General features: G+C 49.2%; 1 protein-coding gene across 2 annotated transcripts in view; it reads left to right on the forward strand.

The window, feature by feature from the left end:
- The window catches only part of STK24 (serine/threonine kinase 24), a 113,707-nt gene that overhangs the window by 17,271 nt on the left and 68,716 nt on the right, over positions 1–27,720 (forward strand). Inside the window, exon 1 of one of the 2 annotated variants that reach the window (XM_026493507.4) lies at positions 26,540–27,213. The exons of the other annotated variant lie outside the window; for it this stretch is intronic. Coding sequence (XP_026349292.1) covers positions 27,136–27,213 — 78 coding nt within the window. The 5' untranslated portion in view covers positions 26,540–27,135. Of the gene's footprint in view, positions 1–26,539; positions 27,214–27,720 lie in introns of those variants that run through there. 2 annotated transcript variants of the gene reach the window in all.

Consider the following 27,720-nt stretch of genomic DNA (forward strand, 5'->3'; position numbering starts at 1 on the left):
CGCCGGTTTTTGACAAGAAATGGATTTTAGAGTTGTATCTAGTTGGTTTACTTTTTTTTTTTTTTTTTAAGATTTTATTTATTTGACAGCACAAGCAGCGGAGCAGGCAGAGGGAGAAGCAGGGTCCCCACTGAGCAAGGAACCCGATGTGGGGCTTGATCCCAGGACCCCGGGATCATGACCCAAGCGGAAGGCAGACGCCCAACTGAGGGAGCCACCCGGGTGGTTTACTTTTAGTTAATCTCCAAGAGGCATGATATCTTAAATAACGTGGGGGTCTGGAGAGGACAGTTCCTGTTGATGCGGTAAACCAGAACTGCTCAGCTTTCGTGCTCTTTTCGCCAGAGCTAAGTTTAATAGTTGAAGTGGAATGGCCCATTTTGCACTTCTGCTCAGTGAAGAGCTGTGGGCGTTCAGTGTTTCGGGGCAGTGTGGGCTCTTTGGGGGGCAGTGCCTGGAACAGTGAGGATATCATGTTCACAACAGAATTGAGCAGAGGATGCACGGATTCCCCGTATGTGCTCTGCTCCCCCCCCCCCCCCCCGGTTATATTGGTTCCGATTGATGAACCTTCCACTGATGCATCATTATCAGCCGGAGTCCGTAGCTCATGTCAGGGTTCACCCCTGTCGCACATTCTGTGGGATTGAACAGATACGTAAGGACGTGTACCCACCCTTACAGTGGGCAGAAGAGCCTCACTGCCCTGACAATCAGTGAGGGTGTTTTAAAAACATGTCCTTTTGATTCTACTGGAATATTTATCTGACACCATTTTCCTCTCATCGGTATTTTTACTTTCTGACTTGACCAGAGTAGTTTCTGTTGGTGTGGGGGAGCCTGGGTTGCCCTCGGTCTCTTGTCATCACGAAAGCTGTGTGCATTTGGGGTTCTCAGGGTGCATGTATCCAAGATTACGTCTTGAGAAGTTAGTGGCTCTCAGCAGCTATCCAGGAACCAGAGGAGGGAAGATTCTAACAGGGCCTTTCCTCACAGTTCTTGTTGGTTCTCTGCTCCTCCAGTTATTCTGAGACTGCTAAGTTAAAAAACACGTATCCACGCCGAAGATGGACGTACCTTGTACCTCCTTCTCTAAGTAGATCTCCCTTTTGTTTTGACTCCCTAAAGTTTCTCTCATCCCGTCCTTTCCCAGCTGTGTCGGGTGAAGGAGATCTCGCCCCAGGGATGGAAGAGGTGCTCTTAGGTTTGCTTCTGAGCCTCGCCCAGCTCCCCCTGCGTCCGCACCCCTGCCTTTCCCGAGGCCCCGCAAAGCTGCCCCTACACTGTTGACCTATCCTTAGCGTCTCTCATGTTTCTGACCTTAGTTTGGTCCTTAGGGTCTGAACCCTTCTCATAACCCAGTTCCCGTGGAAGGCTGTTGGGAATTGTAAGGAGGGAAAAATGAATTCCACGTGGTTTCCCCCTCCCCTCCCGCCAGGCTAATGTAAAGATTCCTTTAAAAAATTGAGCTATTACAAATTTTAATTTATCTAAAATATTATAGCAGTAATACATAATTAACTGTAAAAAACAATCAAACAATGCAGAATTGTATGGTTTTATTCCCCCAGGGGTAACTAATGTTGAGGGTAAGGATTCTGTGGTTGCCTTAATTGCAAAGGATTGTACACTCTTCTGCGTTGAGAACCGAAGGGGAAGGCTGGGAATTCCATTTATTTTTTTCTTCCCTATCACAGCAGTTCCATCAATAATGTCACTACCCTCTAACCACGACCCCTGAAGCAGTCCGGTTTCTGCGAGCACTTAAGTGCTTTTCCTACTCCTGATGAGACATGATACTCATTCTTGAACCAACAGCAGTTTGTTGGATGTCTGCTGTGTTTGAAGGACTGTGCTAGAGACAGTCTGGCATGCCCAGCAGGCGCTGGAAGTACAGGGTGGTACTAATCAAGTGGGTGAAAAGGAAGCCTTCCTGGAGGAGGTGGCATTTGAGCGTATATCTGAGTAGTTCTTTAAGGTGCTAGTGGACAAAGGGCACTCGAGGCAGATAGGATCTTGTCATAGAATTGGCTGTAGTTTGGAATAACTGGTGTAGATGAGTTAGATTAATGTTTTTTTCTTCCTTCCTACCTGAGAAAATGGGAAGGAAGAGATACTAGATTTCAATTTGGAGTAGGATAAAAGTACTAAAGACGAAAGGTGAAGTCTGGGGGTTTCAAGTCTGGTGGTGTCTCCTTAATGGATTGGATAATCCAGATTATCCAGAAGTGGCCTAAAGTGGCTTAGGTGGCTTCTGAATTTATTTCTGGTTTGCTTGAGGGACAGACCGCAGGGAGAGATTGGAAACCTAGGTAGGTCTTGACTTCTGTAGGCTGGCCCCGGTATATTACATTTTTTAAAATTGAACTTAGTTTTCATTCCTGATTCAGAAGGGTGGTTTTTATTTGTTTATTTACTTAAACTGGGCTAAATGCACACGGAAGCACAGTAGGCCGTGTAGACGGTTTTGTTTTATCTTGCAGGCTTAGAGTTGGGCCTCTGGAACTGAGCAAAAATACCATGCAGGTGAGTGGTTTTACCTTTGAGCCAAGAGCTTTGGGCTGCTTTCACTTGGGGGAAGGCTGGCTGTGTCCAGGAGCTTCCCCCGGAGGCCAGTGTGTGAGGAAGCACAGGTGGGTTTCAGTGATGGTTACTGTGGTTGAGGACACACGACGACGGGCGGAGGCAGCTCCAGTTTAATAAAAGGCAGAAGAAACAAGGAAGCTTCTGCCTTCTCTGAAGAGTCCCCTCAGTTGGCGAGGACCCTCAGTGTCCGCGACGTGTCGTCACTTCGGGCGAAGCCCCCGCTGTGGGCGGTGGAGGTTGGCTGCTGAGGGGTCCTGCGGCGTAGAGCCATAGCTGATACCATGCGTGTATCGGGGAGCGGAACGAGCGCGATTCCTGCAGAAACGTCAGCATCCTGAGGCTAGAGAGCTGCAAGGTGTGACTTCTACTCTGGAGGTTACACGGGCTTAGCAGGGAAGGGGGCGGCATTCGGCTAATACAGGAACCTGATGGTCTTAGTTTGTGATTAGCTGTGGGTGTTTCAAATGGGTGAAGTGAAAAATTCCCTTAACCTGAAACCTTTGTGTGTCACAGTGTGTGTTGTCTACACGGTCTCAGGGTGGAGTTGCTGGCGGAATTGTGTTAACAGTACAATTGCAAGGGCCCCTACATCGTGACCCCTGTGTTGCCTGCCCAGGCTTGGGGGGTGGGGGGAGCTTCTCTCTTCATCATCACTTAGCACTTCCCCGAGAGGTCCAGATGCGGATTGAGGGTCCTATGGTAGATTGAGTAGTTGACTGAGTAGATTAAGTAGTTTATTCATTTTTCATAGAGAAAGATGCGGCGTGAGGGGGAGTAGTGGCTGGTTTACGTGGCTGGTGTGTGATCTGAGGCTAAACCCTTGGGCCAGGTTAGCTCCTTGACACTCGCGTGATTTATCCTCCCATGTCCAGCCTTGAGTTGAAATTTACCGTGTGCCAGTCATCTGCGTTTCAACCACTACTGCTTGTAATTTTAGCATTTGTGACTCAGAAGAAAAATGCAGCCAAGACTTCAGGTCAAACTATAATGGGAACATGAGAACATTTGTTATAAACCAGTTAAAAAAATTTTTTTTATACTCTCAGGAAAACTGTAGTATGTATGCATTTGTCTGTTCTTTTACAGATGAGTAAACTTGGGCCTACAGAAACAAGTGACGAGTAAGAAATGGAGACGGGTTTGAACCCACACGCACGTGGCCATGGGCGCCACCTTCTTTAGGCTCTGCCGGGTTCTCTAGTGCATTTGCCTACTGGACTTCAGCTGGTTCTCGGGAGAAATTGGTGGTCCAGCCCCATCAATGGCCTCATCTACTCTGAGGGTTTAGCAGCCGATTGTTCTGTATGGAGAATAGTTATGGTTTGGGGTGGGTGTGTTGGGTGTTCGATTGGATAGGTGATTGAGGCTGTGATACTGAGGATGGAAAAGGATACTTGTATGCGTCATGCATTTGGTCGTTTGCTCCGTTGGTCAGAAAGAGTTGGTAATAAGGCCAAGCTTTCTGGGTTGATAGCTCAGTGTATCTGGGGGCCTTGCAGAGAAAACCGTGACTCGCAATTAAAGATTACACCTCCTCCTGCCTCCCCCACGCTGCGGCCTACCTGTGCAGGAGCCGCGAAGAGGACTCTCAGTACAAGTACTGGGAGAACAACACACAGCCAGTACTCTGGTCACCTTTTCAAAGAAATCTGTATGATCTTTTAAATATTTTCTTTCTTTTTTTAAGGTTTTATTTATTTGAGAGAGAGAGAGAGAGCGGGCACGCACAACCTGGGGGAGAGGCGGAGGGAGAGGCAGACTCTGCGCTGAGCAGGGAGCCCGATGCGGGACTCAATCCCAGGACTCTGGGATCATGACCTGAGCTGAACCAACTGTGCCACCCAGGCGCCTCTAAATATTTTCAGTATAAAAAATTGTGCCTTAATACAGTTTGGTGTAGGAAGAAGGGGAGCCGAGACATTAGAGGGCCTCAGAGATCAAGATGGGAATAACTCTAAAAGTGTTCCTGGGGCAACGGGAAGAGTTAATGTGTTATGTCCATTTCCAGTTGAGCAAATCCATCCTCTTGGCTTTTTTTTGAGCCTGCCGCTTGATTCTCTCTCGACACCTTTTTGGAAGTGAGAAATGGGAATCTAACTTTCCACGATGGAGAGTGTGCCACCTGCATTTGTGGGAGTGGAGGTAGGAAGGCCTGTTGTGGGTGGTAACTAGGAAGAGGAGCAACCAGCCTGCTTATCTTTGGGTTGGTCGAAAGGAGGCCAAGGAGAAGGACAGCAGGTAGTCAGGGAGCGCGTGAGACCTTCGCTGCCCATGAGCGCTGGAGTTGGCCAGTGAATGGAAGAAAGCTTCTGTGCCATATTCTTGGCAAAATTGGTCACCTTACAGCAATCTCATCCACAGTTCAAGCTTTTTGACAGGTCCGATAATTTTCATCATTAAAAGAAAGCAAAACCAAAAATATCAGCAAGTCTTTTGTAAAATGATTTACTCCAGTGTTTTGGTTTTTGTAACATTTGATGGAAAGAAGGTCAGTAGGCCTTTGACAGTGAAGGGTCTTTTTATGTATGGCCCTCTGAGATCTGGGGCGTATCTGGTGGGAGAACCCAGTGTTGGGGGACAAGGTGATCAGTGCCCTGTGCAGGCCTGCCCTTTATCAGGTGTCCACTGTGAAAGGGGCATCGTACTCATCACTGGGCCCCACTACCAGCGTTATTTTGTCAGACTGTGCTCCCTGTCTGAAAGAGAGGATACATGTGTGATGAAATGTGCTGTCCTTGAAACTGAATGATTTTGTATATTGAAACTATTTCTGCCATTTTTCAGTGAAACCCAGACTGACAAGATTTTAAGAGTATTGAATCACATCCATATCTTAAGAAATTCCTGTGACTTTTTCCAATTTCTTTAAACTTTTCATGTTTCCTTCTTAGCTTCAGAAGAAAAATTTAAATGGGCTTATTAAGTAAGTGCAAGTACAGCAGAAATTAAGTTTTTTTTTGGGATGATTTATCTTTTTAGTATTGTGGCTTGTTTATTGGTTCTTCTGGAGAGAATTGTTTAACAGAATGCAGTAGTTACAGTGTTTGGTGTAATACAGTTCAGGATGTTTAATGTATCACAGAAGCACATTTGTTGCTTTTAGCTTCTTGATTATTGTCCGCATTGATTTAGGGTAATGGATTAGAGATGTCTGAAAACTGACCTTTTAAAACCAGAATGGCTTGAGCCAAGAATTTGGGACCATAAACATAAAATCTTCCTGAAGTCAAGTCTGGCTTTAAAAAAAAAAACAACAAGGGGTGCGTGGGTGGCACAGTGGTTAAGCGTCTGCCTTTGGCTCAGGGCGTGATCCCGGCGATCTGGGATCGAGCCCCACATCAGGCTCCTCTGCTGTGAGCCTGCTTCTTCCTCTCCCACTCCCCCTGCTTGTGTTCCCTCTCTTGCTGGCTGTCTCTCTCTCTGTCAAATAAATAAATAAAATCTTTAAAAAAATAAAAACAATAAAAACAAAAACAAAACACAAAACCCTTCAGTGTATGTCTATTTGTATGTGTTCATTAAAAATGGAAGTGTTACAGCTCTGCTTTTTCTTAGTATAAATTTGTAAAATAAGCTCGTTGGTAACAACTGGAACAATGCAGAAAAACATCAATTAAAAAAACCATAAATAACCACTTGTTAATATTTTAATGTACATCCTTTGGAAGCTGTTTTCTGTGAATGTGTGTTACCCACCTGCCCCCTCCACACACAACAGAAATGGGACCCCTCTATACGTTCTGTTCTCTACGGTGCTTTTCCCTGTTAAACATTGGGATGTTTCTCCGTGTCGATAAATCACCGTTATATTGAGTGACTGCTTGGTATTTCATTGTATGGCTGCAGAATAAATCCTGAAGCTGATCCTACAGTGATATCTGCTTAGGTAGTTTGCAACTTAAAAAAACAAAAAAGGAAAATGGCAATGACTGTATGAATCTTTACACTTACCTGTTTTCCTTAGGACGCACTTGAAGTGGGAGTTTTATTTCCTGACTTTCATTTTTAGGTACTGTTCATGCACGTATGGAGTCTTTCTTGCTTCCCGAGCTAGCATCTTCTCCGATCTCTTGTATCTTTTTAGTCTTTTTAGCTGACGTTTGTTCTCCCTGTCCTTTTTGGCAGCAATTTTTGTAAATTTTCTGCTTTTAACGTGATGTTTATTTGTGTAATGGCTTTTATTACCGTCAACTGTGGTGACTACTTTTTTTTTCTTGAGAATAAAAAGTAAGAGTGTCCTGATTTTATTTAGTTTCTTTTTTAAAAATTTAACTTACTTTTAAATTGCAGTTAACATACAGTGTTAGATTAGTTTCAGGTGTACCGTGAAGTGACTCAGCACTTCCCTACGTCACCCCTTTAGCTTCTTTGAGTCAAGACAAGTATTTGTCCGAAACCTTTCCCCTCTCCTCTGTAGGGATGACATGTCCTTTTCCTTCTGCCCTTTGCTTGTTGTATTGATTTGCTCCGCCCCCTCCTCGCTGAGTGGCATTTCTGCGTGAGTTCCTTCGGTCAGGAGGCCCCTCCGAAGGGCAGATTCTGTCTGGCCCTGCCGTCTGCCCAGGAGCAGGGCCGCTGCAGGGCCACGGGAACTCCCCCGGAGCACCTGCCACCTCAGGTTGGCCTGGCCCGGGGCAAGCTCCCTCCCTCCGGCCTCCACCTGCTCTTCCGTGGGGTGACTTGTGGATCCTCTCGGCGGCCATCTAGGGCCAGCAGTGTGAGTCTGCCTTCTCTCCCTGGTTGGGGTCAGCCAGGCCTGCACGGGGCGGGGTCCTGCCACCCCAGAATCCGGCCCACAGCCTCAGCCCCTGCCGTTCCTAGAAAAGAGCATCTCGCTTTCAGAGGAGCGGCCTCTTGCCGGGGGCCCAGCACGTTGTGGGTTGGGGCCCTCCTCTTCCCGCAGCTTGGCTCAGGTGTCCACGTATTTGGCAGGCTGTCTTTAGGGCTGTGGCTGTTTCCTAGTTTTCTTGTAGATGGACTCTTGTTTCATTCTTTTATTACCTTCGGTGTGGATCGGAGGAGAGAGGCGTAAATGTGCCTTTCGTTTGCCTTCTTTCCCTGGGAGGCTCCCTGCAGTCGTTAAGCTTGGCCTCCGTCAGCGTGATCGCCTGCGTGATCGAGCGCGAGTTAGCGCCCGAACAGTCGCGCTTGGCCAGTCTGCATCGTGCGTCGTTCTCCTTGAGCTTAGGACCAAGGAGGACTCAGGAGGAAAAGGAAGCTTTTGTATAGCGTGTGGTTAATCTGGACTAGTTAGATGCATGGATGCCTGAGTCTACCAGGTATCTAGGAGTGAATCTAGGTTCACTGTTTTGGTGCAATCCTTTAAAGATGTGCCTGTTAGCTTAAAGCTTCCTTGCACAGTGTGTACTGATGACGTTCCCTCTCTCGCTGGTGGGAGATGGAGGTGTGTCACTGTCATCAGTTGGGATGGCAGGAGCCCTGGGCCCCCGGGGCCTCGGAGGCCGGGGTGCTCACTCTCTCCTCCCGACTCAGCCTGGCCCCACTTGCCACCCGGTACGGGACAGGAGCACGACAGCTTCCTTATGGAGGGGACCTCACAGAGAGAGGTTACCTCCCTGACTCCATTCAGAGAATTGAATACTGAAAAGAGGGTAATTTTAAGGAGAAACTTATCATTGGTACAGGGTCTGGGATCTTTTTGTGTCAGAAGCAGAGCCTTTTTTGGGCATCTTCTTTATTATTTCCGCACGGTATTTTCAGACTTCACCCTAGGGGGGATGGCTGGCATTTCCTGTCACATTGGGGAGGTGCGTAAGTCAGTGGTGTCCTTGGGTGCTCCCTTGGGAATGGAGGGGTGGCGGCTGCCTGCATTTTTCCCCCTCCCACTGCCACCAAAGCCACTCCCGGCCTTGCCCACCCTTGCCTGGGCTGCTGCTTCTAGTCTGCTGTGGGTTAGGAACTTTTCTTAGAGTGTGTGTTGATTGTGGACCAGAATGTTCTGAGAGGGACTGAGGTCCCCTCCTGTGCAGAGAGCAGTGTGCGCGAGTTCAGGGCTCAGGATTCATGACCGCTATTTCTGTGCTTGGAGGCCTTTTTGTGCTTGGAAGCAGAAGGCTTCCTGCTTCCGGAGGGTTGAGGTTTCAAAAATCTGACCTCGGAATCAAAGTTGAGTTACTATACTGGAACAATTGTGTGAGCTTCCCTTAAATACGTGTACACTTCACTTCACGCTGCAGTCCAGCCCGCAGGTGGGGGTGCAGCTTTATTGCGTTATTCATTTGATTTGCCCTACAAGTGTTTAGTTCTCTTTTTTGGGAATGCAACAGCTCTGTAGTAGCCTTGAGTAGGGAAGGATTTCACTGAAGCGGTGATCTTTGGGAGGGTAGCATGACCGGCTGTTTCCTCTTTCTCAGCCGGGGAGCAGAGCCCAGGGCCCATCTTCCCTCTCTTTTCACCCTTGCTAGCATTTCCGGTGAGGTGGCTTTCATTAACACACGAGTGTTTCCCCTCCTCGAGAGGGGATTTGATACACAAAGGTGCTGGGGGAGTGAGGGGCCAGGAAACCCGAGTATCTGTTCATCTGTGTGAGATTTAATGTGTCTCTTTCTTAATCTGAAGTAGGTGAACTATTTTGCATTCTGTTTCTGGGGTCTCAAAAGTCATCTTTATGAGAGGTGGGAGGGATTGCTGTGTCAGCGTTGAATTGGGCCCAGGATCTGTGAGGTCCGCTCGATTTTAGTTACCATCAGTGAAACGCAGGGCTGGGAGGAAGTTGGAACCAACCTACTTACTGGTAGAGATTATTTTTTTGACTGTGCATAGGATGAATGTGTTGTTTTTGTCAGACTTGTTGCCCTTACCTAATAGACAAGAGGGAGTTGGCTGGAACGGTCCTTGCTCAGCAGTATTTATTTAGGTTTGCACACCTTCCAAAAGGTTGCTCATTTAAGTCCTAATTTATGATACTTGAAAACGGCTGACATACCAGTCTATACTGGGGTGGGTGGAATATGATGCCAGGAATTATGAAATGCTGGGAGTTAATTACCGTGTCCAGAAAATAATGCAGTTTCGTGAACACCTTAGTCTTCAAGGTGGGGTAAGTAGCCTACGATTGGAGGAAATTAAATGATTTAATCTCTACCTCCTCAAAAGATACAGAAACCACAACACAAAGGTTAGGTGAATTGCCCCAGATCATTAAGCAAATATGTGGTAGAGGCAAGATTTGAACCAGTTTGTCTCAAAAGCCTACACCCTTAACCACTACACTTCACACTTACACCACGAGGAAGTGTATTGTATTTCTCTGTTCAACAACACGTACTCGTAATACTTACACCGGGGATGGTAGGACATATGTGAATTCTAGCCAGTGTGGAAAATGGTAAGCAATACGTTTTTACTTCTTCATTATTTTTGCTGCAGTACTGGTTGAGAAAAGAAAACCTTACATTTCAAAGCAAACTTAATGTAGTTCTTCCTTAATAATTATGGTCTATTGAAACCTCCTCTTCCTGGGTTCAGGACAGACAAAATGGCACAGAACACAAGTGAGTCAAAGCTTACTTTATTGCTTTGCTTGCTGTATTTAATCCTCTTGGGATAGTATCTGGTGTATTTATTAAATTGGCTGCTTCTAAGTCAAAAATAAATCTTCCCTGAAAGAAGTTCACAATTTATTTTAAATTAGAACGTAATTTCCCTGAACCTTCACCTTTTCTGAATCTGATAGTAAAAGCATGCTTTGTTCTCTACTCACGACCCGGAAGTTTTCATAATAATGCCGCAATGGAGACAGAAGAAAACCAGTTTTTCTTTTTAAAACTCTGAGCGGAGACCAACACTGCGCTTTCTTAAGTAGCTGTCAGGGTACATCTAGAGGTGTCGGGGTCACTGCTGAGCAGCTTGAAGCTTCACGGATGCTCTTGCTTTGTGGCTTTTGTGTTTGGGGGCAGATAGGGTGGAGGAGTAGTCAGGAATGTGAAGTTTTGGTGAAACAGGAAGCTATGGAAAAACACAAAACTTTCTTGTTTCGTTTTTCAAAAAAATCATTCGTTAGGTGGACATTGTGGTGCTCCTCGCACGCCGGGTATTCTGCAAGGTGATGAGGTAAGATGAGGCGAGTGGGGTCCTTGTAGATCTCACAGTTATCTGGGGGACACAGATGAATACAGGTATGCAGTGTGTGATTTTTTTTTCTTTTTTCTTTTTTTTTTTAAAAGATTTTATTTATTTGTCAGAGACAGCCAGCGAGAGAGGGAACACAAGCAGGGGGAGTGGGAGAGGAAGAAGCAGGCTCCCAGCGGAGGAGCCCGATGTGGGGCTCGATCCCAGGACTCTGGGATCACGCCCTGAGCCAAAGGCAGATGCTTAAAGACTGAGCCACCCAGGCGCCCCTGATTTTTTTCTTTAAAATGGTTTTGTGGTATATTTTACATACTGCAAAATGTACTCCCAGGACTGTATATAATTCAGTGATTTTTAGGGACTTTACCAAGTGGTGCAGCCCTCACTGTCAGTCAGTTTAGAACATTTTCATCCCCCCAGTGGGACTCCTCATGCGCATGTACAGTCAGCCTCTGTTCCCACCAGCCGCAGTCCCCTTTGTCTCCATCCCTTTGCCTTTTCTGGACACTTCATCTGGTCTCTGGTGTCTTGTGACCGTCTCCTTTGACTTCGCCTGTTTTTGAGGTTCGTGATATGGTCTGTGTCGATAGCTTGGTCCCTTTCACTGCTGAATAGTATCCCATTGTATGGATGTGCCTAATTTCATCCATCGTTCACCAGTTGACCAACATCTAAGCTGTTTCCAGTGTTTGGCTGTTATGAATAATACAGCTGTGAACATTCGCGTGTGTGTCTTTGTGTGAACCCTTGGGGTTCCAGTTCTCTTGGGAGTGGAGGTCTTCTGTTTAATTTTTTGGAGAAACTGTCAAACTGCTTTCTGAATTGGCCACGCTGTTTTATGTCCCTCTAACAGTTTTCTATAGGAAGGGGCAACATATTTTTAATAGATTTAATAGATTTACCAGTACTTCCAGTATAACATTGATACTGTTTCATCAGTATGGCAAGTTGGAGAGAAGCAGCCTAACAACAACAACAAAATTGTTATGTTCCTTACCCTTTTGGAGCCATTTCAGGCTTGTAGTTGTCTTACCCGCCCATTGAAGGGGTGTGTGCTTCAGGGCAGCGTGATTGGAGTGGACAGGATGGAAATTGAGAACAGTGTGCTGAGTGGTCTGCAGGCTGAGTTAATAGAAGCAACTTGTCCTTTCTGTTCTGTTCGGTGGATGTCAGGGGCTGTGGAATGTAACTCTTTATGTCAGTTTTAGTTACAAAAGCCTTCCTCTCAGTCACCCGCCAGGCCTGGACTCCTGCGTCTCCTTATTTGGTTTTCCTTTTGGTAGCATCCAGAAGTCGTGACAGCCTTTGGTACCTTTCCTGAGGTTTTCTTCAGTAATGATGATGTTTTTTCCGCCTCACTTCGGGCCTGATGATGGAGCCAGAAGGAAGGAAGGGAGGGCAGGGGCTGTGTGGGAGAGAGAGATGAGCCTGGGAGCTCCGGTGGCAGGCCGGCCAGTCTTTGAGCCTCTGATGACCCCAGCACAGGGAGTGTTCCTTTTGCGTGTGAGAGTGTGTGTGTGTGTAAGACACAGGACAGGACGAGAAGAAAGGTCCAGAGAGGGGACAGAGGATGACACAGGGCAGAAAATGAATAAGCTGAGCTAACAGCTTTCCTCTGGAGCGTCAGGTCAACTTAAGGTGCAGATAAAGGGACAAAGGCATGAGAAATACCACCTGGGCCAAACACTTGGCTTTAGAGCCTAACACTTTTTTCTTTAATTAAAACCTGAAGTCTGGTGTGGTCCTCAGGAAGGAGGTTCTGGAGGTGATGAGACTTTGCGGAGTCCCCGTGGATAAGCGACCCTGGTGAGGGGCGGCAGGAAGGAACTGTCTGCTGTGATGCTGGTAAAGTCTGCCGGGTAGGGTCTGCTGGCGCTGGACTGGAGCTGAACTTTGAACTGTGCAGTGGAGGGATGGTAGTGCCGGCTACTTCCTACAGTCGGCACCAAGGCCCTGGGCGCTGATGAGCTCATTTCACCTCCCACCACCCTCGATGTGGGGGCTTTCATTGTCCTCATTTACAGAAGAGGACACAGAGGTCCCCAGCAGCTCAGTGCCTTGTCTAGGGTCCCTCCTTGGAGCCAGCAATCTGATCCAGGCAGTCGGGCTCCAGAGTCTGTTAACCACCGTTAGGATGAGAGGCAGTGGAAACGTAGCCACAGGAGGACTAGAAATAGTCTTGCTCTTTCTTGCTTCCTGTTTAACGTTCCCCACCAGGGAGCCCCGAACTTCCTGCCTGAAAGCCAGTGACGGTCTCAGCCGTGAGCAGGCAAGCTGGATGCAAGGCACTGCCCCGTAGCCCGTGAGGCCAAGCACCTGGGCACGTGTCAGCCGGTTCTTTCGTCTGGGAGGGTCTGTCTGCCGCCCCTCTGCTAAGGCAGTGGCTTTGGCCTCAAGACCTCTGGGCTCTCCATTGCTTTACCCGTTTGTTTCATGCGGTGGACGTTTATTGAGGGCCTTGCACACGCCAGGTGCCGGGCTGTCTTACCTGCGCTCCTTCTGTTCGTAGCAGGGCTGATCCGGACTGATGGCACCGTTCGGGGCAGAGGGTGCCCTGGACCAGATGTGAGAGCAGGCCTGGGCTGGAGAAATTTCCTGCTCCATTGAACGTGTATTTGTTATTAGAGAGTGCTTGAAGATGAGTAGGTCTTCCCCCTTCTAAACTGTCGTACCTGAGAGGACTGTCGGACTGGAACCCTGCCCGGGGGACAGGGCCCAAAAAGCTCTCCATCACTAGCAACTAACTATAGGAATAAATGTGCATAACAGGTAGCCTGTTCCATCTGAGATGGGTTTTTTTTTTTTCTTTAGGGGTCATGGTGTAGAGTAATAGAACGCTGGCTTTAGAGCTAAACACCACCCCTCTGGCTCTGTGTCCCCGGATAAGTAACATAGACTTTTTGGGCCTCCATTTTCTCACCTGTAAAAGTATCTGCTTCAGAGGGTTGGGTGAGGAGTTGATGAGAGCAGCCCTTTCCCTTTGGGAAGCTGGAGGAACGGAGAACGGTCATGGCAGTGAGGATGGGGGGCCGGGGATGCTTCTGGGTTTTCTCGAGGGATGAACGGCAGTGACTTCTGAGGTCCCAGACAGCTCCTGTCCTGCACTGGAGCCAGTACCGGGTTCCTTTGGTGGTGTTACCAGTACGGCAGGCGGTGGACAGAGACTTAGGTATTAACCCTCTTGGCGGTCTAGCCTGGGGGTGGGCAAACGGCAGCTGCCCTTGGCCCACTTTTGTCAGCTTGTGAGCTAAGACGGTTTTTCCATTTGTAAAGAGTTGTTTAAAGAAAGAGGGAAAAGAAGAATAAGCCACAGAGACTATTCGGCCGATGCATCTGCGGTGTTTACTGTCTGCTCCCAGAAGGGTTTGCCGCCCTGCTCTAGCGTGCGGCCGTGGCGGCTCTGACCGTCCCGCGCATCACGGGACAGCTGACTTGACAGTTGTCTCACTGGCTGAGTCCAGCGGCAGGGCCTTTGAGAAATGTGAGCCGGGCCAGCACTGCACGTGCCCTCACCGCCCTCCTAGGGAGAGAAGAATGCTCCGCGATGCCGGTTGGCACCCCCACCCCACCCGTGGGCAAGAGGCCCGTACTTCTACTTGGGCCAGGTCCACCTTGCTCATTGCCTTGGCAATTTTGTTTCATCTGTTTTCCCCTTAATGCCTCTAAAAGCTGAGGATTTTCAGGTAAAGGAAATATGATTATTGATTGAAATATAAGTACACCAAAACTGTGTTCTGCCCTTTAGAAGAGTCCGAGTTCCCTGCTGCTCGTTACCGTAAGCGTTTATAGAATCCGGGAAGGTGAATTCACCTGCAGGAACCGGGGTGGCTCCGGACTGCGCGCCTTCTGCTGATTGTAGCCTTCCGTCCTGATAACCCACGGGCACGCCTTGCCAGCTGGGCTCCTCTCAGCCAGGCGTCCTGCCAAGCTTGCAGCTAGCAAGCACTTTCCCACCCGGAGGGTGACCCCTGGTGCACAGATGGCGGGGCTTAAACCCCTGACCAGCTGTGGGGACCGTGTGCCCGTGACTTAGCTTCAGCGCCCAGGTGCTCCGGGCTGCATCGTGAGGATTGTGTTCTGTTTCCCCTGGAGTGGTCGTGAGGTCTGGAAAGCCATAGTTAGGAAGACCGTCCAGCACAGAGCCTTGAGTGGAGGCGCTTTGGAAGTGGGGTTGGCTGTTTGTCAGTGCTTATTATAGCGGGGTACAGTCAGAATCATGCCCATGGCCTGTTTGTTGTTTGTGTTGGTTTTAATAAAGGAGGTGCCAGCGTTCATTTCTCAAGGAGCTATATAATTTATTTGGAATGCATTATGTGTTTCTCATCAAGTGCTTGCCCGACAGTACTGTCCTGATTTCAGCCTTTGCCTAGGTGTCTGGGCTTGCTTATCACCCCAGAGAAACCCAGGCCTTCATCTGTCAGCAGGGAGCCTTTCATGGAAGGAAAGTGTGCCCAGCAGCCCCTGGAGGGGGTCAGAGGTTTGCTCCGTGGGGCCTCTGGGCACAGAAGCTCAGTCCGGCTGGGACTTGCACTATTTGTGACCATGGGCCCCAGGCCCCAGTGTCCTCCGCTCCCTCTGCTGTCAGTGAGCCGTGAGGGTTGTCGGTGAGCCTTTGGCATGAAGCAGGCAGTCAGAGCTTTAGAACCTTTTGCTCAGTCTGCTCTGTGAAAGAGCTTGAGGCCAAGTGAGGGTCCTTCCAGCCCGGACCCTCTCCCTCCCTGGCACACGGGTGGGAGCTGTCTCCCTCTCTCTCCCTGGCGTGGCTTCTCCCTGAGCTCTCACCTCACGGAGCTTCAGACTGGTTTCCTCAGGTTGTGGATGGGTGTGTGTGTAGGGGGAGATTTATTAGATACTGAGGCCAAAACAGTGGATTCAACTAGGTGAGGCAGTCAGTTTTTCTCTTATTTATAATGTTTTTCAAAACAACTTGTATTTGTGGTTTTAAAACTTAAGCAAACATCCAGTTAAAGATGTGAGTAGCTTCTGGTACTAGGATTCCCTAAAACTCCTGGTGGTTTGGGTATTTAGGTCTAGACATCAATATTCATCGGGTTTCACATCTCTCTCTCTCTCTCTTTTTTTTTTTTGCTAAATACCGTAGAATATTTACTCCGTTTCTTCTAGATTATGGGGCTGTTGCAGGCTTGAAATGAAGTATACAGTATGGGGGAAATGCGTTGACCAAGCCAGATTGTGGGGTAGGCACATTGGAATGGCTTCAGAGAACTCAAGTGGAGAAGCAGAGGCTACCGCTGAGAGGAGGAAGTGCTCCGTTCGGGAGCCAGGCCTGGAGTGTCTTCTCCTCTGCTGGTTAGTGGATTTATTGTAACGTGGAAGGAGCAGGTTCTGCACAAACCTGGGATTTAGGCCTCCAATTACAAAATGATCTTTCATCAGTTAGCTAGAAATGAGACTTTTCTTTCTTTTGAGGTTTGGAAAAATCTGTCAATTCTTTGAGCTAATTGAAGCCATTTGTTATTTAAAGGTCTTTGTGTGGTAAATAAAGGTTTTTATTTAGGAGACCTTAAATTAACAACTTAATACACAAAACGCCCTTTGGGGCTAGAGGCCGAGGATGGGTTTGCAAGGTCAGCTAGTTTACAGGAGGCTGAAGTCAGTGGAGGCTGGGGGGGAAGGAGGTAGAGAAGATTGAAAGACTGAGCCTCAGGGAGACTCCCCAGCCCTAATGACATCCCTCATCACTGATGTGATTCCTTCCCAGGTGGAGAAAAGCAGGTGAAGGGGGGGGGAAGTTCTCCAGGTGTTACTGCAGCATTTGGAGCAAAGTCCTGCACCTGACCACTGGTTCTCACCCGTGGCTGCACAGTGGAACCTTCTGGGGAGCTTGAGATAATACTGATGATGGGGTCCCATCCCCAAAGCTTTGAATTTCACGGTCTGGGGTGATTCTGGTTTGCAGCCCCTGTTAAGAATCACTCCCCACACGCAGTGGGGAGGACCCGCCTGGAAGCCCTGCTTGGGACTCACGTGGGGCTGCTGGTCTTCGTTGTGCCCTTCCCCACAGGTTCCCCTGGCCCCGTGTTCTGGTTGCTGTCTCTTTCGCTCAGTTCTGAAGGAGGCTGACGCCATCTTGGAGATGGCGCACACCACTGGGTGGTTAGCTCTTCCCGCCGTGACTCATGACCGCCGTTTGTACTGTTGAGGGGTGCAGGCTAAGTAGGAGCCTGTTCTGCACATTTCTCCTTTGTCCTGAAGAGGAGCCCTGGTGTCCTCAATCAGCAATTGGTGTGAAAACCAGAGTCCCGACCTTAGACTTTCTTGCCGAGTCAAAGTGAGGAGCTCAAGGTTCCCCTCTTCTGTTTGTGTCAGAATGTGTCTAAGGTTGGCTGCAGGGGTGGAGGGCAGCGATCTGATTGGGAGAGATGTGCTAAATTGTGACGATTCAGTTACCTGAAAGCAGGACACCCTTCCCAGAAGTGTGTGAGGGCCTTTCCAGGCCAGGGAGGAGGCCAGGCAGGGGTGTACTACGAAGTTTCTTTGTTGTGTCCACTCCCAGAACTAAAGGGGGTTCAGACTTTGCAAGGATTTCTGGGAAAATACTCATGGGAAGGCATTTGGTTTTTTTTTTTTTTTTTTTTTTTTTTGGGTCTTTCTGGGGGGGGGTTATAGACATTATAGTGGCTTTGTATGTATATATTCTTGTATGTATTTCATTCAAAGGGCACCTTTTTTTTTCAGATGGGGAGGCATGGGAGAGATCCCAATAAAGAGAGAGCTTTAAACTCTTTAGAATGGGAAAAAGCCTCTACAGTTTCATTGACTTGGTTAGACAAATTCCCTCATTTTACTTCAGTGCAGAATGCCTCTTAAAATGTAACGATTAATCTGATGAGATGGGTATTCAGGGCATTTTATTTGCTAGTAATTAGCTATAAGATGTCTTATTTATGAGAAGAATAATTTGTACTAAAAAATAGGAATATGGGGTGCCTGGGTAGCTCAGACAGTTGAGTGGCTGACGTTTGATTTCAGCTCAGGTCACGATCTCAGGTCTTGGGATGGAGCCCCATGACGGGCTCCACACTCAGTCGGAGGCTGTGTAGGATTCTCCCTCCGCCCCCTCCGCCCCTCCCCTTATCTCTCTAAAATAAATCAATCAATCTTTTTTTTTTTTTAAGGAGTATTAAGTTAAGCCATACTTAAAAATGACAATAGTCTTTAAATCTCTCTTTGGGACCGTGTTGCATTGTGTCATAAATGGTATGTTTTCAGTCAGTGTTTTGGCCAGTGTTTTAGTGATTTCTAAAAATGTCTCCAAAACTAAGTGCTATTTTAAAGGTGACCTCACTTGTTCTTAGATGTGCTTGCTGACAGTGCACACCAGCTCTAGCAGAGGTAACGAGTCAACCACCAGTGCGCCTCCCTTTCTCTCTCTCAGGCTGATTTGATCCTCTGACACACCTGTGAGGTAAATACAGACTTGAAGCATCACTGTTCTGTTTTCTGAGAAGTTAAGGACTTGCTCAGAGTCACACAGTAGTGTTGCCGCAGGGGGACAATCTGGGTCTTTTGAGTCTTTTGTGTTCTTTTATTTTGCTGTCAGAGCTTGGGAGGGAGGTGAGGAGGAACACGCTCAAACTTGGCTCGCTCTTTTTTTGTTTTTTAAGATTTATTTATTTATTTGACAGAGAGTGCGAGCATGCGCGTACACACACACGAGCAGGGGGAGCAGCAGGCAGAGGGAGAGGCAGACTCCCCGCTGAGCGGGGAGTCTGATATGGGGCTCGATCCCAGGACTCCAGGATCATGACCTGAGCCAAAGGCAGATGCTTAACTGGCTGAGCCACCCAGGAGCCCTGTTCTTTTTTTTTTTTTTTTAAATAGGCTCCATGCCCACTGTGGAGCCCAACGTGGGGCTTGAACTCATGACCCTGGTGAGATCAAGACCTGAGCTGAGATCAAGAGTCACACACTTAACCAACTGTGACGTGCTCAGACTTTGGAAGCAGATGGCCATGGGTTCCAGTTCAGCGTGTATCACATACACTGTGGACACATCACATGACTGCTGCAAACTGGAGGGGATCCCTCCTTCAGAGTGGGCACTCTGTCATTTTTCTTAGGGCTTCATCCTGCCCAGGGCACATCTGAGACCCGAGAGTTTGATGGCCTCCAACTGCGGCTTTCCCCTAACTTCTGAAATGGGGAAGGCCAGGAGTTCTGGGTCTCTGGCTCCTCTCCGGGTGTCAGAATGTAGCTGCCTTACGTGTTCTAACCTTTGGCTTGTTTTACGAGACAAACTCTTAGGTTTGAGTTTCTGCTCAGGAATTTTTAGTAGGATGTTTCTTTTACAAACTGTCCAAAACTATCTTTTTTTAAAATCTTTTTAAAAGATGTTTAAAAATTTGTTTTAGAGAAAAAGAGTGAGCACAAGTCGGGGGAGGGGAAGAGGGAGAGAATCTCAAGCAGACTCCCCACTGAGAGCGGAGCCCAATGTGGGGCTTAATCCCATGACCCTGAGATCACGACCTGAGCTGAAACTGAGAGTTGGACACTCAACCGACTGAGCCAGCCAGGAGCCTCTAAAATTGTGTTTCTGTTTGGGAACCACGTGAGCCTCTTGACAAGAAGCTTGGGTGCGTCGTGTCCCCCCCACCAGGCAGTGCCTTTGTGTCTTTCCTTCTTGCCCGTAATTCTCCTTTTTCATTTAAAGTTGCTTGTACTCCTCTAACTTCGAGTCTCTTCTGAGCCTGCCTGTGGAGCCGAGCCTGCCTCCTGTGTCTGTTTTACAGGATAGAGTAGTCACCATTGTAGGGAACTGAAGGTCTTCAGAAGGTTCTCATTGTTTATAGTTCTTAACGTCATTTCTTAGACCTCAGAGCCTTTTACTTGGAGGTGGGAATGTTGCATCCGTGGCTTAGCGCTCTCTCCAGAAGCTGCGTGCTAGAACACCGCTCAGGCAGCCGGGTCCTCTGGCCTCCTTGGTCAGTGGTTCATTGACCTCCACCACACGTGGCCTCCACAGGGCTGGCCTCCACAAGGGTAGCCTCTGCATCTCTCAGGAGCTTTGCAGATGTTTCCTTCTTGCTTTCTGATGATGCTCCCTTAGGCCTCCTAGAATTTCCCTCGTCCCTTTCCTGAAGGAGGAAAGGCCTCATTATTTTAGTGGATTTTAGGGTAGTGCAGTGGAATGTGCGTTGGTTTGTGAGTTAGGTGATTCTGGATTTCACTTCTATCTCCAGTTCAAGTGAGAAAGGCTTTTAAGGAACTACACTGAATCATGACCAAGCATTGTCAGAAAGGGCAGCTCAGTATTAATGACACCAAAAATAAACAACAAAAGCAGTTTTCCTTATGTTCTTTTATCTCTTCAGCTTCCTAAAAAGTGTACTGTTAGCCCATTTTACAGATGTGGAAACAGACTTGGGTGGTTCAGTAACTTGCTAGTGATTTGGCAGAGCAGAGATCTGAAATCATGTGTTTGGGCTCCAAGTGCTCGGGCCCCCTAGAAACCATAGTTTTTGGCAGGTAATTTAAGCATCAAGAAAGACAGAATTGAATAACTGTCCAATGGTTTATTTTGGGTCTCATCTCTCCAGATCTTATGTAGCTGCTGCCCCAAATGAGAGCTGGTGGAAAACGAGAGCAAAGCAGCTGTGGGGTGCACACTGGGTCTGTTTTTAGGCCGTGCCTGCATTTTCCTGGTCTCCTCCCTGTAATGCTCTGGATTTGGGCTGGGTTTTTGTTTTTGTTTGAATATGTCTGTGGTTGCTTTCTAAGGAAGTTTGGATGTTGTCTTACTGCTCACCTCTTTGCTGGGTTAGGTTGGTGAGATTATAAGATACTTCTTTAGTGTTTGATCACAATCTCAAGCAGGAAAACAACCTGTTAAGATGTTAATACAGTTTTCCACCCACAGTGTAAAAATGCTCCGGGAACCAGAAGACTGGAGCCCTGCCTGTGCTCAAGGGAGTGGTCAGGTTGGAGTGGCATGCAGCAGTAAATGGGAATTTCCCACCTAGAGCCTTGAAATAATGGTGGCCTCTTTTGGATTGCAGAAGAAAGAAGGTGTAGAAGGACCCAAAGTTGAGATTGGGCTTTTTTTTTTTTTTTCTACTCAAAATTTTATTTATTTATTTATTTATTTTTAAAGATTTAATTTATTTATTCGACAGAGATAGAGACAGCCAGCGAGAGAGGGAACACAAGCAGGGGGAGTGGGAGAGGAAGAAGCAGGCTCATAGCGGAGGAGCCTGATGTGGGGCTCGATCCCATAACACCGGGATCACGCCTTGAGCCGAAGGCAGACGCTTAACCGCTGTGCCACCCAGGCGCCCCATCTACTCAAAATTTTAAAGAATTTTTAATAACTTTATTTTTAAATACTTTGCCTTGCAAGAAGTTGCAAGGAACACTACGTCATTCCTACCTACCCTTCACCTAGCTCTCCCCAATGATCGTATCTTACACTGTAAAAACCAGGAGACTGATGTTGGCCCAATGCTGTTAACTCAGGGGCAGACCTAATTCAGGCCGAATTCACCAGTTTTTGCATGTACTTTTTTTGGGTGTACAGTTCTGCGAAATTTTATCATCAGAGTCGGGATGCAGGACTGTTCCATTGCCACAAAGAATCTGCCTGTCCCCTCTTACCCAGCATCCCTTCCCCCAGCAACCCTGCAGCTGTTCTCCATCACTCTTAATTCTGTCACTTCAAGAATGTTCTATTAATGGAGCCATGTACTATACAACCCTTGGTGCTCGTAGACAGTGTTGAGAAGGTGGGTGATGGGTGAGACAGTGGGGGTGGTGTCAGAAAGTGGGATTAGGAAGGAGCCCTGGGGTTTAGATTCACAGGGAGTGTTTGTGACTTCACTCTCAGATGTTGCATTGTCCCCAGCTGTTCTAAGCAGTGAAGGAAAACCATGGGCTTGGAGGAAGACTAGCGCTGCCAGCAGGGGTTAGCAAGGTCTGGCAGTGGGTCAGTTGGAGGCGCAGCTGCTGTGGAGTCAGGTGGGGGGACCGCATGGAGAGACATTTCAGAAGAAGGATGGCCACGGTTTGGAGGTTGGTATAGGAGAGGAGTTAGGGTGCTGGAATTTGCAGCTTTGGAAATGGCAGACAGTAATGCTAGTAGCATTGGGGCACAGGATGGGAGAGTCGGGCAGGTATGGACGGGTAAGGCAGAGGCATGGGGGTGGTGGGACTGCCCCTGGCTGGCTGGTAGGTTACAGCTCTGTGCCTGTCCGCTGCTCGGGTGGTGGCTGCCTGGATGCTGGGGGTGGGGAGGGATTCTGAGGCCAAGCTCTGCTGTAGGAGGACAGATCTGCAGTCCACGAGTGGATGCTTCCCGACTTGGAGGTGAGGGTGGGGCACACCTGCCACTAACTCCCCTCCCCATCCTGTGCTCTCTGTTGCTGCAGGGACGGTGATGAGATAAGTAGCAACTGTTAGGACATATCAAACTTGGCTCCTTTTTCTTCTCAGAGAGAAACAAAGAGCAAAGCTTGGCTTTAACCCAGAGCGGTGTAGTACGGCGTGGCTATGCAAGTGGGACGTCTGAAGCCAAGGAGCTTTGAAAGTTGATTAGTAATGCCAAATGCATTTTTCATTGCCAGAAACGATCCAAAGAAAACAGTAATAGCTATTCAGGTTTAAAAATATAAAATACTTGTCATCCTAGAACTATTTTAATGAATTCTCTCAAGGGATTATGAAATACGATGAACTGTTGCAGAAGCCTGAGCTCCAGAAGGACGCAGCTTTGCAGTTTCTCTGAGTCTTTCAGTGGGCAGCAGGATGTGGCCCACGTGGATTTTCTTTCGAAAGGGATCCTGAGGGTGCAGCTGGGCCTGCCCTCGCTGTGCCGCGTGGCATTGGGATGCTACTTCTGCTGTGCGCACGTCTGTTCATTTCCTGCGGCTGGGGCTTCTAGGCCATCCCAGGTGTTAGGGTAGCTGGTTACCCTGAAACTTCCATGTCTTAATCAGTGAGAAGCTTCTGTGCAGTTCTTGATTCTGGATTCACCTGGGGCACGTTCCCTGGCTTTACAGCTCTTCGCAGTCCTTGAGCCCTGAAGGTTTTCCAGGCTTGTGGGGTCGGGGCTTAGGAGCCTTTCCAGAGCCCAGACTTGTGCCTGAGCCTTTCACCGTGGGGAATGCATCTTCCACTTATTTTGGTCCGTTCTTAGGGATCCCGACCTTAATATGATGAAGTATAACAAATGCTCTGGTTTCCCTAGATCTTGTAATTAAAAACAAACAAGACAAGGTGTGAGTGCGTAGGAAGGTCCAGGATGTGGCCGAGGTTTAATGAGACAGGCAGCCTGGTGGTGGTAGGAAGACAGGGTGATGAACACGAGAATAAAGCAGCCGGAGGTGGAATCCAAGTGTCATTTCCCGGACTGTGTCTGGACATAGCCGGTGATGGTTTTGAGGGAACTGGAGAGCGGCAACTAGAGAAGAGCCCTCAGTGTTGGAGGGCCTTCGGGGCGGACATGGCACTGTGTGTCACACGGCACCGTGACAAGGCGCTGGGGGCCCACTCCTTAGTGCTTTTCCTGGAGGTACTATTATTTCTGTCTCCTTGACCCTTCTCTCAAAGGAGGAAATAAAGATTTACAGGTGTTGAGTAGCCTATGGGGTCATACTGTTAGTAAACATATAAACGAGATCCAAGCTCTTCCATCATGAGAAGCCTCTTCCTCCTTCGGCTCAGAACGAGGCTCCCTAGGTCAGCTGCGTGGATGGGAATTTGCACTGGCTGTGCCTAAGTGATATTTCTGAGTGACGAATCCAGGACCTGAGGAGTGGGGTGTTTGTGTGCTGGCAGCACCCCACCCTGGCTTCCGGCCCCCCAGCCTTATTGATCCAGGAGAGGTGAATGTTGGCGGGACGGTCCTGACCTGCCCCTGCTTCAGAGAAGGCTGAGCCACTGTGTGTCCTGACGCCTGCCTGGGATCTGGCTGGGGCTCCAGCAGCAGAGCCCTGCTCCCTGTCAGGCAGGTGGGATCGGTCAGGCGCCAGCAGGCCTTTCTCATCTGGGATGATAACCAGTGCTCAGTTCAGCATAAACCTCCCTGTCCCGCAAGGGGGGGGGGCAGAGGGAAAAAGAATTTTAAGCAGGTTCCATACCTAACACAGAACCCAACGTGGGCTCCATCTCACGACCCTGAGATCATGACCTGAGCCAAAATCAAGAGTCAGACACTTAAGCGACTGAGCTGCCCAGGTGCTCCCAGCATAAACCTTTCTGGAAAGAAAATCCTCAAGATGGCTGGCAGAACGGCACCTGTTCTATCAAGGAGATCTGCTTTGCTCGTAGAACAGATTCTGGCAGCAGGATGCTGAACTTTCTTTCTGAACTAGGTCATCATTGCCACTGATTTTCTTACGGCTGTGGGGCTACACGGCCTGATAATGAATTGCCAAAGGGCAAGGACCCTGCTTGTTTAGTCCCCTGCTGTCACCGTATTAGCACATGTCTCCCTTCGTGCTGGGGACAGTGTGGAGCCCGGTTTACAGCTGCTAGCACAGTGGCAGAGAGTGGGGCCTGACTCACCACACTAGAGCAGACACAATACAGAGCAGTGGCTGCCAGCTCCCCAGGTACAGGCTTCAGGAAAGGGCTTTGGGGGAGAGGGTCCAAGCAGGAGTGTGAACAGATGGGTCTTTGATCAGGTTTATTAAAATGAAACACTTCTCCAGAGTAGAGAACGTCTGTCTGCACCTGCTCCCCTCCCCTAGGATGGACACTTTTCTCCTGCAGTGATGTGTGATTTCTGTTGAATTGGTCACCTTTTCTTGTCTAACATCTCCCCAGAGCATTGTGGCCTGAAACAGTGATGATGGAGTATTTCTCATGATTCCTGGGGTTGACTGGGGGTTTTCCTGCAGGTCCTGCCTGGGCTCATTCACGTGCCTGTGGTCAGCTGGAGGAGTGCTGGCTGTCTGCACTTGGCCCCGGGGTGTGGCTGGTGTCTTCGTTCTTCCCCATGTGACCTCTCCAGCAGGCTAGCCCAGGCCTGTTTTTGTGCCAATGGACGCATTCCAAGAGGCCAAAGGGAGGCGCTGCAGGGCCTCTTAAGGTTTAACCTTGGGAAGAGCACAACGTCACAGGAGATCCCAAAGCCAGCCCTGATTCAGGCCACCTCTTGGTGGGAGCAAGGGGCACAGTGGCTTTGGGCGTGGACATAAGGGGATGGGTTATTACTATGATCATCTACCAGCTTGCTCTCTGTCCCTGAGGATCGGCGTCCTTTACACCGGCAGGATACACTCCTCTTCATTTGTGCCCTTCCCTTGCGGCACAGCATCGACCTTAAAATCTGTGTTCTCTGCCTGCCTCAGCCAGAGGTGGCCATGGCAGGGCCCCAGGCTGCAGCTCCTTAGATCTGGCTTCTCTTGGTTCAGAGAGTTGTGGCTTGAAAAGGCGCCTCCCAGACAAACAAACATGGCGAAGTGGGAACAGGGTAACTGCAGCAGATAGTCCTGTTTAAAGAGTGGGGGGAGCGACGGGCGATAGCAATAAACGGTCCCTAGCAGCTCTGAGGTCCAGCCCGGCACATGCTGTCTGGGCAGTGTGCTCCTTCTCGGCATCAACTGTGGCGTCAGTCGGTGGTGGTGAGTAACCAGCCCACCCAACCCGGTGGTTTCAAACAACAGATTGATCTGTCTCACGATTCTGTGGATGACTGGGCAGTTTGGCCTTTGCTGGCACTGGGAAGCGGCTGCAGTGAGCTCGTGGTGGGGCTGAGGCTGGAAGGCCGAGGGTGGTCTGAGCTGCGGTGCTTGCAGAGGCTGAGTGGGTCCCTCCCACGTGCGTTCATTCCCAGCCTCACCAGCCGTTTTGGGGCCTAGGTTTAGAAGTCCCCACCTTCTCTTGGCCACAGCATGTGTCAAGACCCGCCCAGATTTGGGTGATGGGGACGTAGGCTCCTTCTTGCCGGGAGGAGTCCCAGTCACTTTGCAAAGGGGTATGGTCCCAGAGAGATTCGATTAATTGGTAGTTATCTTGGTAGCAGGCTCCCACGCTATCCTCTCCAACATTGTGGGAGTTTGGATACATTTTTGTTGGCTTCGTTTTCTATTAATTCTCAAAAAGGAAATGCCTCTGTTTTTCCTTAGTCTGGGGGGTAGGACAGTTAAGAGGAGTGTCAGGTTAGCTAACCAAAGACAGGCCACGTCTTAGTGGCGTGTCAGCTTGTCAGAGCTGCTTTGCTTCTCTCCTCGGGTCTCCTGAGCAGTGGTTCTCAAAGTGTGGTCCCTGGACCAGTGGCGTCTTTGTCACCTGGGTGCTCTCTGCACCCTGTTTCTTGGCCTGCACACCACATTGACTGAACCAGAAATTCTGGGGGGTGGGGCCAGGCAATCTGTGTTCTAATAAGCCTGCCGGGTGGTTCTGATGCCCCAAAGACTTGAGAATCACTGTTCCTGCAAATTCGAATGGCTCTTACTACTGCTTCCTTACCCTTGCAAGCTGGAGATGTTGCCATCCCCACTCCCCCTCTCCCGGGCTCACCGTCCGTCTGAATTAGGATATTCTCTGTAGTATCTACCCTGGCTGGTGTTTGTGTCAGTGCAAGGCTGGGGGTTTCTTACTGCTCAGGGGGCATGGTCCATCAGTCATTATGCCCAGGGACATGGGTATAGAAGTGAGTGAAGCATGGTCCCTCAGTTCCCTCAGCCTCTAGTCTAGTGAAGGAGGTAGTGGGGAAGGGCCGGCCAGTTCAGGGAAATGACAAGTGTGGTTCATGTATGTTGTGCTTGAGATCGGCACGCAGAAATACATACCTGGCAAGTAACTGATCTTGGGAGTTAAAATTCAAAAGGCAGGGCTGGAGCTAGCAATTTTGAAAGTTACCATATACATGATAATTTAAAACTTTTTCCTCAAAGGTGGCTATTCATCAGAATCAGTCAGGAAGATATGTGGATTATGCACCGCTACCCCATGTAAGACTGGGGGTATTTTGGGGTCTCCCACGTGTCCCAGGGGATTCTGACCAGCCGGGTTTGGGGAACACAGCCCCAAAACATGAAACCACATGGGGAGAACAAGTAGAGAAGGGGCAGGAGGGCCAGCATGGAGCCGTTGGGGGGGAATGCCTGTGATGTGCTGCGTGGGTCGAGTCTGTGTGGGAAGACCCCTCCGGGACCAGGGGGATGGGGAGGAGACAAGCGCAGAGCAGGGTTTAGAGACCAGGGCACTGGAAAGTGACCCGGAGGGAGGGCTTCGTGGAGGAGGATCAGATTAGGCGCTGGAGCCAGACCGCAGGGATGGCAAGGGGCGGGGCACCTGGCCGCACTCAGTGACTTGCAGGGAGCTCTCAGGGAGGGAGAGAGTGAAGGAGGAGGGCGACCAGGGAAGCCTGGTGTGTGTGTTTCTTTAAACGGGAGAAACCCGAGCAGGCTGCCAGGGGCGATGGTCTGTCGAGGGGGCTGAGTGGAAGAGGGGGCAGCAAAGCTACTGATAAAGCCACATCCCGGGGACAGAAGGATGGACTCAAAAGCTCAGCGCTTAGGATTGGCCTTGAAGAAAAGGAGGGCCACCCCCCCTCATCCTGCAGGGAAGGAGGTAAGGGAAGGGCTTTGGAGACGGGAGTTTCTAGCTGCTGAGAATGAACGTGGTCTCTCTTGTGTTCTTTTTCCTGGCAGCCCGGGATGCATTTCTTGCTTACTTTATGCATTTCTACTGATAGGGTTAGTGGGTTTCGTGAGCTTTTACCTTGTTCAGTGTACAGTCTCAAAAACGGGGCCTCTTTGGCATCTGCGAGAGCACCCCGGACTTAGTGCGCGTGTGTTTAGTGGGGTACGTTGTTTCCGCGGGGTTCATGCCGTAGCCCAGCAGCACCGCCACCGTGGAGACGGGCCGGCTGGATTTCAGCAGTTCCTCGGGAGGCGCTGCTTGGAACTCTGTGTGTTTCACCTTGAAAGCAAGTTAGTGGTTAGTGCCTGGTTGGCCCGCAGAGCTCCCCTAACTCACAGTGTGGCCGACAGTGCTGTAATTCTGTGTTGATCCCCCTCTCCCCGACCTCCTCCTCCTGTCCCTGATATGCTCCCTCTTTATCAGCCCTCTCCGTCC

The sequence above is a fragment of the Ursus arctos genome, unplaced genomic scaffold (assembly GCF_023065955.2).
Source record: "Ursus arctos isolate Adak ecotype North America unplaced genomic scaffold, UrsArc2.0 scaffold_10, whole genome shotgun sequence".
In the NCBI taxonomy this organism is placed as follows: domain Eukaryota; kingdom Metazoa; phylum Chordata; class Mammalia; order Carnivora; family Ursidae; genus Ursus; species Ursus arctos.